The 13,835-nt window shown below is 38.6% G+C and overlaps 1 protein-coding gene across 1 annotated transcript in view; it reads right to left on the reverse strand.

Moving 5' to 3' along the window:
* ZWILCH (zwilch kinetochore protein) overlaps positions 1 to 13,835 on the reverse strand; it is a 38,856-nt gene that overhangs the window by 818 nt on the left and 24,203 nt on the right. Inside the window, exons 15-18 of the mRNA XM_024735199.1 lie at positions 9,342 to 9,478; positions 8,232 to 8,327; positions 4,087 to 4,199; positions 835 to 949 (exon numbers count right to left, since the gene is read on the reverse strand). Coding sequence (XP_024590967.1) covers positions 861 to 949; positions 4,087 to 4,199; positions 8,232 to 8,327; positions 9,342 to 9,478 — 435 coding nt within the window. The 3' untranslated portion in view covers positions 835 to 860. The remainder of the gene's footprint in view (positions 1 to 834; positions 950 to 4,086; positions 4,200 to 8,231; positions 8,328 to 9,341; positions 9,479 to 13,835) is intronic.

Consider the following 13,835-nt stretch of genomic DNA (forward strand, 5'->3'; position numbering starts at 1 on the left):
CCTTTCAGACTGTAAATCCTATCAGGCAACCATGAAAAAGCATTAGGTGGGTACCAAGTAAATGAGCATATATATTTTTCTAAAAGAAATTTTCTTATGCTAAATACCCTTTACTCAATGAAATACCTCAAAGAAATATTATATATTGATTATTTAATTTATATATCTTCTCTGTAACTAAATATTCTGTTTTTTCTAAGTCCATTTTATTCTTAACTATGCTAAAATGCTAAAATTAATATCCATCTATTTGGGTACAAAACATGGCTTAAGAGAAAGAATGATGTTAGGCATTTTATCCATTATCTGATTCTACTTAATGTTGTTTGTGAAACACAAAAACAGTAAGATCGTAGAAAAGGCTATTCCATTAATTCTTTTGGTTAATACTACCTCAAGTTAAACATTTTAAAAAGGGTATTTACATCTGGGACTTAGTCCTACAATTGGGCTGGTTACAACTGTTTTTAACAAAACTTTGCTTTCAATGTCAAATTGGCATGCCTGTTTAGGGTTTTTCTCTTCCATCAATGGTTTTGAGACCACACTCTCCTTCTACTATATATACAGATTTCAAATGCAAAGACATTACCACTCAAAAAAAATTTTTTTTCATTTTTCCGGTTTTAGGATTAAATTGTCAGTTGACTACAGAAGGTAGAAAGGAAATTAAAGATTTGCACTGCTCAGTAACAGCTGGTAAGCCTTTTATGTGATTACTAATAATCCATATCCCAAATGTATTAAACCAGCATTTATGTTGTAGAAAGAAAAAAAGTAAGGTATTTAAGACATTATAAAGTATTTGCAGAGAACAAAAAGTGAACATACCACCTTACAGAGGGCCCCATCAGCACACTTCACTTGAAATGCACCTGGCTGCAGGTAACCATGTTAGTAAAGGATATCCTTTCTTCCAGGCTACCGTTTAATGTTAATTCAGAAAAATCTATAACCAGAGAGAGAGAGATCAGAATTGAATTCATCAACAATTCATTGAACTGTTTTTCTGCTAAGTTACTGCTGAATTTTACAACAATCAAGAGGTAGTCTGAATGATGTGTCTTCTACTTTAGACAAAAATCAGCATAGACAATTCCTTTTAATAGTCAACCCTCTTGATGCATTGAAAATATGACTAAACAAACTAAAGTAGATTTTTAAAAATTATATATTCGGGGGGAATTCCCCAGCAGTCCAGGGGTTAGGACTCCACACTTCCACTGCTGGGGGCCCAGGTTGGATCCCTGGTCCAGGGAACTAAAATCCCACAGGCTGCATAGTGCAGCAGCAACCCCCCCCCAAAAAAAATTATATATTTTTAATTTGGTAAGCTACTGCTTTATTTTTTAATGCCTCCTCCACTACAGTTAAATATAACTGTCTTCTTCCAATTGTAATATATATTTCAGAAAACATTTTCTACTTAGGGTTTATAGTCTTAGGGCTAGACACGTATCCATTTTTTTCTCCTGAAGATTGTTGTATTTCAAAATCAAATGATACAATTAACATTTAGATGAGATCATGTCCACTTCCTTGTGGGTCAACATTTTGGTTTCCATATTCCCACCATTACCAGCAATCATTTGCCGAGCACCCACTGGGTGAGCAGCACTCTACTGGACACTGTTTTTCTCCCCCATTAACTCCAAGTCATTATTCTCTTTTCCCAGGGCAGCTAAAAGTACACTTTTCTCTCTTCAGTCTTCCTGCTTTTGATGTCAACTGTTTTACTCAAGAGCATCATACCGTTAGGTATCTTGAAAAGCTAGTATTTGACCTAAGTGCTCAGTCCAATGAAATAGAAAGTCTAATTTTGTAAATGCCTATGATCTTTGGCCAAAAATAAATGATTATTGGACTTTAATATCTACAACTGAGGCTTTGTTTGAATAATCTATGACTTTTACAAATGAAGTCCTCCTTTAACAGTGGGTCTTGGTTTGGGCCAAAGGTCACTGAATAATTTCTAGACAAGCACATCAAGAATACATAATGGGTAGAAGAGGTTATGAAGTTCAAGTCAAAATGGAGTGTGAGTGTGTTTCCAAGCACGTAAATATATGATTTCATAAAAATTCCTTATTTTCATAAAAAGAGTCACTGGACCAATACATTAGCAAATAGTTTTAACTCTAACATTCAAAACAACTTTCATTCTTTTTTGAAGCAACCTGCATTAAAAAGACTCTAAAAAAACAAAAAAGACTCTAGAAGATAGGTTCCGTATACTTCACTTATTCAGCATCATTGGAAAAGGTGTTTAATCTTGTATTAATCTCCTAACAGGTTTAATCTTAATGTAATAAAATTTATTTTAAAATGGCATTTTTGAAAAATGTATCACATTTATTCATGTCTTTTAAACTTTAAAAATCATAACACACATGTCTTTAAGAAAAAAAACCTGAAACAACAAATATAGATAAAATAAAATGTTTAAACTGGTGGTCTTCAACCTTCGCTGCACAATGAAATCACCTGGAGAACTTTAAAAATTCTGATGTCCAGGCTCTACCTCCAGCGATTCTGATTCACTTGGTCTGGGTATTAGGACTTTAAAGGCTCCCCAGATGCTTCTAATAATCAAAGCTGAGACCCACCCCTGCCCTCATCATTCCACACCTCAGGGTTGAGCTTTAGTTGTCTCCTTTCAGAGGTTTTTCTATGCCCCAGGCCAATGGTTTTGCTACTGTAAACAATACTGCAATTAGTGATCTGGTCCACAGGCCTTTTTGCACATGTCTGGTTATATATGTGGAATAGATTCCTATTAATGGAACTGGTGGTCCAAAGAATGTATTCTTTAAAATTTTGGTGAATATCACCCTCCACAAAAGCCATACAACTTTACACTCCATCCAGCAGTGCATGAGGTTCCCCCAAATCCCGGCCAGCACTGTGACACCAAACATGTTGACCTCTGCTAATCTGACAGGTGAAAGATGGTATCTACAGAATATAAATTTGCATTCCTCTTATTATAGGTGGGGTTGATCACCTTTTGCTTTTAAGATGACATTTAAATTTCCTTTTTGGTAAACGGTTCATATTACTTGCCCATTTTTTCTACTGAGTTATTAATACTTTTCTTACAGATCTGAAAGTTCTTTATATACTAGAGAATGTAGCCCCTTTTCTGAACATGAGCTGCAAATTTCTTTTCCTAGTTTATTATTTGTTTGTTGCTTCGCCTCTGGTATTTTTTGCCACGCAGAAATTTTTTTATTTTTATACAGTTCATTTTCAATCTTTTATAGGCTCCAGCTTTTATATCACACTTAGAAAAGATAGCACGATATTAACTGATGGTTCTCAGGAACATTTGATTTCTTTAGGACTTTTACAGTTCAGCCATATGAATAGAGAAGTTCCCATTATGCCTGAATCAAAATATACTCGGGGCGGGGGGAGAATAAACAATTTCTGGAAATAATTTTGCAAAATATCAATCACTACAATAGGACTATCTGTATTCCCAGCTTTCAAATACCCTTGAATTCTATCTTAAAACTATCAGATTTAATTTTGGATAATCCTTGCAATATTTGAATCAGCCATTTAAGACTTATACAAATAAGAGATGACAGCCCCACACAATCCATGTGCATAAAGATAACAGTCTTATAGGTACTTACGGAAGGAGGTATAAATAACTGGTGGGTCAGCTAATTATACCAGGGGCAAAAAGACATTCTTTGACACACATAATCTTTGATACAATACTAGAAATCTCAACCCTTATTCCTGCCACAGAGAAGGTATTAGAGCAGAAATATCATAACTGTTTTAAATGGTGCAGAAAAGTGTGAAGTATGAGCTGGCATTTCCATTTTATAACCTATTTTCACACCTACGTCCCTATTGCTTGGTGTCTTTTAATAAAATTTCCTCTAGCTAGGATAATGAGAAAAAGCACTCTTTCATGTTTTTTTTTTCCCCCAGAATAAATAGGTTTATACCTAGAGTTCAGGAAAATTACTTAAAACTAGGCGCAAGAGCTCTAATAATAATCTCTACTAGTAAACTTAGTTTATTTTCTTTTGGAATAATTTACGTGAATAGACTACAAACCATCTCTACCAGGTCTGTGAAAATTCAGATGATCTACAGGTGGGCTGTCACTCAGTTGCCAAACTGTTTTCACCTTCTTTTGACCACTGTTTATTTCCACTCTCCATTTCTGTGGCTTCTCACTAAGGAAAGAAAAAAAAGCAAAGAAAAAAAACCAATCCAATTCCTTCTTTCTATAGTCACATAGTGAAGTCCTTCTGTGGTAAGCACTGAGGAAGAAGAGGTGGAGAGGTCACATTCCTACCCTCAAGAAGCACAGTCAAAAGAGGGAAAGAAACAAGAATGTAAATGATAACAAATTGGTGCAGCCACTATGGAAAACAATATGGAGGTTCCTCAAAAAATACTAAAAATAGAACTACCATATGATCCAGCAATCCCACTCCTGGGCATATTTACAGAAAAGACGAAAACTCTAATTCAAAAAGATACATGCACCCCAATGTTCACAGCAGCACTATTTACAATAGCCAAGACATGGAAGCAACCTAAATGTCCATTGACAGATAATGGATAAAGATGTGGTGTGCCTATATATATATATATACATACATATACATATATATATGTGTATATACACATACATATACACACACACACACACACACACACACACACACAATGGAATACTACTCAGACATAACAGTATGGGCACAGTATGTATCACTGATGATAGATGATACTGACATATCTCTCAGATACCCTGGGCCAGGGTTCTGGATTCCTTGACCTAGAGAATAGGATTCAGCGAGGCAGAACTTTGAGCCCATGTGACTACAGAATTTGCTCATGACATAATTTTACACAGTAACAGTAGGAAATTTTATCTCTCTTTTCAGTAGTTTAACATTGTTTCATACTGTGTACATAAGTGTTCACTCACCCACTTAAAAACACTGGGTAAACCAAATTTTTATATAGACTACCCTTGCCATATGTTGCTTTTCTCCCCCTTAAAATATACAGTTTAAATCCTTAAAAATTCATGCATAGTACTTTGACATACCTGGGGTCTGTCTGTCTGTTCTTCTCTCATCCACAAGGGATAAACAAACCTACCAGAGCTTGAATATGATTTATTTTAGGGATCAACCCAGGGAAGGGAAAGCCCTTGGGATTTTTTTCTTTTTAAACTATTCACCAGTTAGGTAAATTAGTTCACTAAGGTAAAAAGCATTCAGAGATACAAAGATAGGAAGCTAAAGGAAATGTAACACTGTGCCATTTGGGGCTCTGAAATTGGATTGGATGAACTGAGTAAAGAAAATAACAGATGACCCAGGCTTGAGCTCCCTCATTTCTCATGCACAGTTCCTGGTCCCCCTCGTGACTCCTTTCCTAAAATAACCAAGTGCTGATGTCATTGGGTCATTTACTTACAAGTTCACAGCTTTTAGGAAAAAACAGGGAGTTGGGAAACACCTACTTTTTGAATTAGATATAAATCTTGAAACTTTTGAACTCTTGGCAGCTCTTAAATCAGATGGAACCACAAACCATAAGTATTCTCTCCGGTTGAGCAAGACCAGTAAGTTAGAATAGAATAATTTAACAATTCCATAGTTTTCTCCCTTTCTTCTCCTCTTCATGAAATCAAGAGTGATGAGAAACGGCTCTTTCAAATACCTCTAAAGGTATTGTATCGTACCTCTTTCCCCTCCAAGCAGCCCTCTTTATGCATTTTTGTCCAGGCAAACAAGGACATAGAGTATTGGCAGAAACATGGAGTGCTTTTGTACAGGCCATCTGTACATAAATGTGTAATTAATTTATTTAATTTTCCCATTTGTGTCACATTAAAGCTTTGTACAGTGTTTTAAGTTCTGTTTTAAAATTATTGTATTTTATTTTTATAATCTAGTAATAAAATATTCATTCCGTGTGCAAAAAGAAAGAATGAAATAATGCCATTTGCAGCAACATGGATGGACCTAGAGATTATCATACTGAGTGAATTAAGTCAGACAGAGAAAGGCAAATATTATATGATATCCCTTAAATGTGGAATATAAAAAATAATACAAATGAATTTATTTACGAAACAGTCACAGACATAGAAAACAAACTTATATGGTTACCAAAGGAGAAAGGGGTGTGGAGGGATAAATTAGGTGTATGGGATTAACAGATACACACCATTATATATAAAAGAGATAAACAACAAGGATTTACTATATAGCACAGGGAACTATATTCAATATCTTGTTAATAACCTACAATGAAAAAGAACCTGAAAAAAAAAATAGTATGCATAACTGAATCACTTTGTTGTATACCTGGAACTAATACAATATGGTAAATCAACTTTATTTCAATAAAAATTAAATAAACAATAACAACTCAATTTTGAAAAATGTTGTAATAGAGAAATATCAGACATGGGAGGGGACAATACACGAGGGGTAATTTAACTCAGATTGGGATTGTAGAGTTGGAAAAGAATCCTCAGATATTGTGGTCTTTGAGCTGAGCTTATAATGAAATTAGAAGGAGGAGCTAGTTAAGCGGACAAGATCCAGGATGAAAGAAGGACACAGGCGTAGGCACTGTCAGGTAAGCGTGTGCGGTGTCTGAGGAAATGCAGTAACATAGGGTCTCTGACTCAAAAGGAGAGTGGGAAGGCGTGGTGGCACGTGAACCAGAAAGGCACAGCGGCCGGGCACAGAAGGTCTCACAGACCACACTGAGGTGATGGAACACTGTCCTAAAGGTAAGGGAGCCATTTAAACAGAAGGAAGTCATGATGGGATCTGATTTTAGGAAGATCACTTTGGCGGTCACAGAGAAGGAAGTTAATGGAGGCAGATAGAGCAGCTAGGAAAAAGGATTTTACTGCACTCAGCCCAGGTATGAGATGAGCAGATATGAAATAGATGCAAAGATGTAGAGAAAGGAACAGATTCAAGAGCTTCCAAGGAGGTCAGGACTTGGAAACCATTTCAAGGAGGAAGGAAGTGACAGCAATAAGTGGAAGATAAGTCCTAGGTTTCTGTTTTGGGCATTAGGTGGAGATTAATGATGGCCACTTAAGAGGTCATATGGGAAGAGGAAAAGTGTTAGGAAGGGGAGTGAAGAGTTGGGATTTAGAGTCTGAACTACCTGCAGGACGTTAAAGTTGAGAATTCGTGTCTAACAGACACCTAGAAACATGGGTGTGAAGCTCAGGAGAAGCTGCAGATATGGGTTATGAATTATCATTAGCCCAGAGGAATTGAAGATTGGGGTGTGAACGAAATCACCCAGGGAAGACAGGAAGTAAGAAAAGAGGGCAGAGGGTAGAGTTCTGGTGGAAACTCACATATGAATGAGGCAGAGGGAGAAGAATTTGAAAAGAGGACCGTTCTCAGTCTTGGAGGTGGGCCAGAGAGGTAGAGTTAAAATTAAGACAGAACCTTATGCCATGAAAACAAAGGAAGGGGATGGGTTCAAGAAAGCAATAGTATTAAATGCCACAGAGCCTTACAAGTGCTTACGGAGAGAAAGAATTAGTGGGCTAGCTAATTACACAAGGAGCCAAAAAACTCTTCTCCTGGAAAGTGTCCTCTGCATTTGCCAATTAGAAGGCCACTGGCAACTTCTGCTAAACAATTTCAGGGGAGTGATGAGGCTTGGCTAAGAGGGAACTATATAGAGGGAGGGTATAAATGGAGTGGCTTCAGTGTGAGAGAAATCTCAAGTCTATTATATGCTGAGAGAAGAGTCAGTGGAGATCATGATTTGAGGCAACCTCGGTGTCCCGCATGGATGGCCGATCTATCGTCTTAGCCTCAGCTCCATACCTCCGCAATCCCCAATCCCAGATCCTTCTCTCACTCCCACAGCCATACCTCTGACTTCGCTGTCATTACCCCGATCACGTTCTTCCCAACCTGTCACTTCCCTTCTGGCTAAAGTTTCTGCCCTATTCTGTGAAGAAATTACAAATTGAGAGAAAAATGAAAGTAGAGGACCAACAGTCTAAAGAGAGCAGACCACAGGTCTGGGAGAAGGAAGAGGGAGGACTCTATCAGACTATGTTCAGGGGATGGGAATCAGATGATTATGGTTTCAGAGGTGAAGCAACTCTGGGTCATGAGGTCCCCATGGAGCAGACACTGAAATTGCCTAGAATCATGGCTGGACTTGAAGTATAATTTAATTATTAAATTGCTTACTTTTGATATAAGTCTTTTATAGCAGTTGGTCTGACTGGCAGCTGAAAAATGTGTTGCTCATCGAGAGGATTTTGTTCATAAAATTTTATGCAGGATCTAAAAAGAAAAAAAAAGAAATAAGAATTGCTTTTGGAAAAAAATGCCACTTGGAGATAAAGGCTTTCTGTTAGTCTAAAGCTCATAAAGGAAACATTAAACCCCCATCCCAACAACACTTAGGTTAATTTTTTTTGAAAGAAAATTTCACTTTAAAAAAATTAATAGTGGACATATTTCTCATAAGTATAAAATATATTTATGTTGAGCTCAAGTAAAGGTGTAACTGGGAAGAAAGAGATATCAGAAAAACAAAAAGGCAAAAGAGAGACAAAGATATAGTCTCCATTGTTTTCCAAGTATGGAGAATTAAACAGTTAACTCACATATACTACTGATCTTTAATGGAAAAAAACCCAGTAACAATTTCAAACTTTCCCTTTACAAGTAAGTCAAATTCTAATTTTGGAAAAGGAAATGGTACATTTCCTTCCACAGGGAAAAATAAACTCGGTTCTTCCACTGGATGGTTCACTTATTTCCAGTTTGAAGCCTCAAAAAATACATGTAAGACACCAGCGATCCATGTGTAAGGATTATTCCAAACTGTTTTTAGTCAAACTGACTGACAAATTCTCTAAAATTTCAGCAACACTATTGACAGAGGTCTGATAATAAAATTCGATTCCATTCAGTTACCATATAGATGGTTGGCAATGATTAGCTTGACCCAAATTTATAAGGATATAAAGAAAAGAGAAGGAACTAATATTTATTAAGCACCTCAAGGGTCAAGTACTTTATATACATTACACCATTTCTACAATGAAAAACAAGATGTAGTGAAAGGAAACTTCCTTAGAAAGGAAGTACTAGATCCAAGTGTCCAACCTGATTCCTCCTGAATCCAAAGCCTTTCCTTCTCATGGCAGTGACTTAGAACCTTTCTGTTACTGTGAAGACAGGGTACAAAAATTCTATCCTAACTGATAGTAAAAAAAAGGCAGTTATTTTGGCTGCAACTATTTCAGAAGAGAGTACATTTTTATGTAAGTAAACAACAGAAACACTTACTGTGTTAAAGAAAAGAGGAGTTCATGTTGAGGTTTAATGAAAAGCATACAACTGACTACTATTTCGAGAATATGGTGGAGTTTTTGAATACGATGAACCTGCTCTTGTGTATCTACTGATGGAGAAATGAAATATTCCTGGAATGAAAAAAAGGACAAGGAAAATAGGGAGTCAAAGAACAAGAGGAATCTCTGGAAAGAATTAACCGTGCCTACTAAACCTCAGTGTGGATGCCTGATTAATAGGGAGGGTAAAAAGAAGACAGGAGGCAGCTAGATAGCCTTCCTCCTTTCAATACTATTCCTCAAACTAAACTCCAAGTCTCCACTGAGAATGTTCTAAGCAAACCATTATACATATTCTCTGGTAAAGGCAAATCACAGAACTGCTTTACCAAGGAGGTCCAAGTAGGTAACTAGTACCACCCATCAAACTCTCCAGATGGAAAGAATGGCAAATCCACAAGATAATTCTTAACGTCAACAAACTTGCTAGGTTGATGGGAGTACTCATGTCTAAAAATAGATAGTAAACCTGAAGTAGCAAGAAATTAAGCAAGTGTAGTGATAAGCTTCCACTAACATATATTACTGGTAAACTGGTATGAGGTTTTGGAAAAGAAAGTTGGCAATGTTATGTCAAGCCATCGTAATATGCTCAGATCTATTTCTGAGACCCAATCCTAAGGAAATAATCCATGGTAAATACAGTGGGTGGAATTCTACAATGACCCCCAAGATTCCCACCCCCTGGAATACATGCCTTGTATAATCCATTCTCCCTGAGCGAGGCCAGAATCTATAAATATGGTGGTTTGTTACTCCCATGATTAGGTTACTGATCGACTTTGTTTGTTTATTTATTTATTTATTTATTTTTGCGGTACGCGGGCCTCTCACTGTTGTGGCCTCTCCCGTTGAGGAGCACAGGCTCCGGACGCGCAGGCTCAGCGGCCATGGCTCACGGGCCCAGCCGCTCCGCGGCATGTGGGATCTTCCCGGACTGGGGCACGAACCTGTGTCCCCTGCATCGGCAGGTGGATCCTCAACCACTGTGCCACCAGGGAAGCCCTTGACTTTGAATTAATCAGAAGGGAGAGCATCGCCTGGTCATTACTATGACCTAGTCAGTGAGCTCTTGAAGCATTAGAGATGCTCTCCTGCTGGCTTTGAAGAAACAAACTGCCACGTTGTAGAGAAGGCCACATGGTAAGAACCCACAAGTAACCTCTAGGACCTGAGGCCAGTACGGGGCCAACAGCTAGCAAGAAAATGGGGACCTTCATCAAAGGGCCACAAGTAAATGAATTCTGCCAACAATAAGCGAGGGAACTTGAAAGTGGATCTTTCCCTCATCAAGCCTCCAGATGACACCTTGATTTCAGCCTTGTGAAACCCTGAGCAGAGGACGCAGGTAAAATGTACCCAACTTCCAACTCCTGGAAACTGTGAGATAATCCATTTGTGTTCATTTAAGCTTCTAAATTTTGTTAGGTGGCGACGGAAAACTAATACAGTAAGGGAAAAGTTGTGGTCATCTTTTTTTTTTTTTTTTTTTTGGATCTCACTGCTGCGGCCTCTCCCGTTGCGGAGCATAGGCTCCGGACGCGCAGGCTCAGCGGCCATGGCTCACGGGCCCAGCCGCTCCGTGGCATGTGGGATCTTCCCGGACCGGGGCACGAACCCGCGTCCCCTGCATCAGCAGGCGGACCCTCAACCACTGCGCCACCAGGGAAGCCCTATGGTCATCTTTTAATTGAGTGGAGGTAATGGCAAGGGAGTAGGAGAGATCCATGGGTAATCCTAAATTACAGTTTAAAGGAAGCTATGCAAAATGTGACAGACTAATTTAATGCAAAATCATTTATAATTAAATCCAAAATATAGGGACATATTAATTGTCTTACACAGGTTATTCCAAAATGTGAAAATAACACAAGTAGGAAAATAGGCATGGTCCCAGGCAGAGAAGTACCCCAAAGCAGCCCCACTCACCACAGGCTACAGATTACAACGTTCTCCACACCTGCCACCCATATTCCCTGTGGTCTCCTGACAGCTCTGCAAGTGGCCCACCCAGGTCTTTTTCACAAAGGAACAGATCCAGATTGCCTTTCCCCTTTCTCTCTGCCCGTGCTACAACCCCGCCTGGTCTACCTCGGTCTGTCCCCAAGACCCTGCACAGAGAAGAGGTGACAGAGCCTGATGTTACTGATTACTTGGAGGCAGTACAGCCTAGTGAGGGCTTCTCAAGGTGTGGCCTGCTGTAACAGGCAGAAAACCACCCTCAAAAGATGTTCATGTCCTAATCCCAGAACCTGTGAATGTTACATTTATGGCAAAAGGAATTAAGGTTGCAGATGTATACAGTCATTTGACCTTAAAATTGGGAAAGTATCCTAGATTATGCAGGTGAGCCCAATCGAATCATATGAACCCTTAAAACTGGATGAGGGAGGCAGAGACACAGCACGAGAAGGACTTGACCCACTATAGCTGCCTTTGGAGATGGAAGAAGGGGGCCAGGAGCCAAGGTATGGGTTGGACCTTGGAAGTTGGGAACAGTCCTCAGTTTATAGCCAGCAAGAAAAAGGTACCTCTGTCCTATAATTATGAGGAATTAAATTCTGCTAATAACTCAAATGAGCAGGAAATGGATCCTCCCCTACAGGCAGCCTCCAGACAGGAACACAGCCTGCCAACACCCTAATTTTAGCCTAGTGAGACCCAGACTAGACTTCCGAACTAGAGAACTACAGAGTAATACATTTGTGTGTGTTGCTTTAAGACACTAGGTGTGTGGTAATTTGTTACGGCAGCAATAGAAAACTAATATATCTGCAAGCCACCTGCATCAGAATCATCTGGAGATGGAGATGGTTTGTTTAAAATGACATATTCCAGGGAGTTCCCTGGTTGCCTAGTGGTTAGGATTCTGGGCTTTCACTGCCGCGGCCCGGGTTCAATCCCTGGTCGGGGAACTGAGATCCCACAAGCTGTGCAGTGTGGCTGAAAAAAAAAGACATATTCCAGAGCCCCTAGACCTACTGAGTCACTGGGGCCCAGGAATTAGCATTTTAACAAGCCTTCTAGGAGATTCTCAAAGTTTAAGAACTATTGTGTCAAAAGTCTGGAGTCGGGGGCTTCCCTGGTGGCACAGTGGTTAAGAATCCGCCTGCCAATGCAGGGGACACGGGTTCGAGCCCTGGTCCAGGAAGATCCCACATGCTGGGGAGCAACTAAGCCCATGAGCCACAACTACTGAAGCCCACGCGCCTAGAGCCCGTGCTCCGCAACAAGAGAAGCCGCCGCAATGAGAAGCCCGCGCACTGCAACGAACTGTAGCTCCTGCTCACCACAACTAGAGAAAGCCTGCACACAGCAACAAAGACCCAATGCAGCCAAAAAAAAAAAAAAAAGTCTGGAGTCAAACCATATTTTAAAAAACAGGCATATTAAATGACTTGAGGGGAATTCATAAAAATGAGGGTACTCATATTTGAGTGCTGAGATTAAGGGTGTATTGGCATTATATTCTAATTTTCAAAATGTTATTACTTTTCTAAGTATAAAAAAATGTATTAAAAGTTTCCACTAAAAATATACACCCTTAAAAAATGTTTAAACTCTGAATAGCAAAAATTAACCTCAAAAGAATCCAGCTGAGTCTTACTTTGCATAATAGATAAAGCTAGAGTTTTCCTATCTTGGCATTTTTATAAGAGACCAGATGTCATTTGAAGATCCATTTTCTAAAAGAATCTTACAACAAATGTCAAGGGTCCTTATGGATGCTCTTTAATCTCCTTAACTTTCTAAATCAAGACACTAGGAAAATAAAAAAGTTCATAATCATGACCCTGAAACCCAGAAGCATCTTTTTTTTAAAAATTTAATTTATTTTTTATACAGCAGGTTCTTATTAGTCATCCATTTTATACACATCAGTGTATACATGTCAATCCCAATCTCTCAATTCATCACCCCCCCCCCCCCGGCGCTTTCCCCCCTTTGGTATCCATACGTTTGTTTTCTATATCTGTGTCTTAATTTCTGCCCTGCAAACTGGTTCATCTGTACCATTTTTCTAGGTTCCACATATATCAGAAGCATCTTTTGAATCAATGTTAAGGAACATAACAAATTCTTTGGAAAGTAATCCTTCATGTGTAAAAGAAATGGGTCAAGAGAATATAAAGCAAATATTCCCTTATAAGGCCTATCAAAGAAAGGCATTCCTTAACCGTTTTAGATAAATGAGAGTTGTGGGAGTACAATGGTTTAATAAGCAGGATACAACTTTATGTCAGTATCATACATTTATAAAGAATGAGAAGTGACATTGAATAGGCTACCTTTTTGTCTGTCATATTAGACAGTGTAATTGCCTGTCTTAATTTATCTGTTTCCTAGAACAGAGGCTGGCACAGAATAGACACTTAATAACTGTATGCAGAATGACCGAATAAAGAAAAACCAATTTTAGAATAAAAAC

The sequence above is a fragment of the Neophocaena asiaeorientalis genome, unplaced genomic scaffold (genome assembly GCF_003031525.2).
Source record: "Neophocaena asiaeorientalis asiaeorientalis breed wild unplaced genomic scaffold, Neophocaena_asiaeorientalis_V1.1 scaffold264, whole genome shotgun sequence".
Lineage (NCBI taxonomy): Eukaryota > Metazoa > Chordata > Mammalia > Artiodactyla > Phocoenidae > Neophocaena > Neophocaena asiaeorientalis.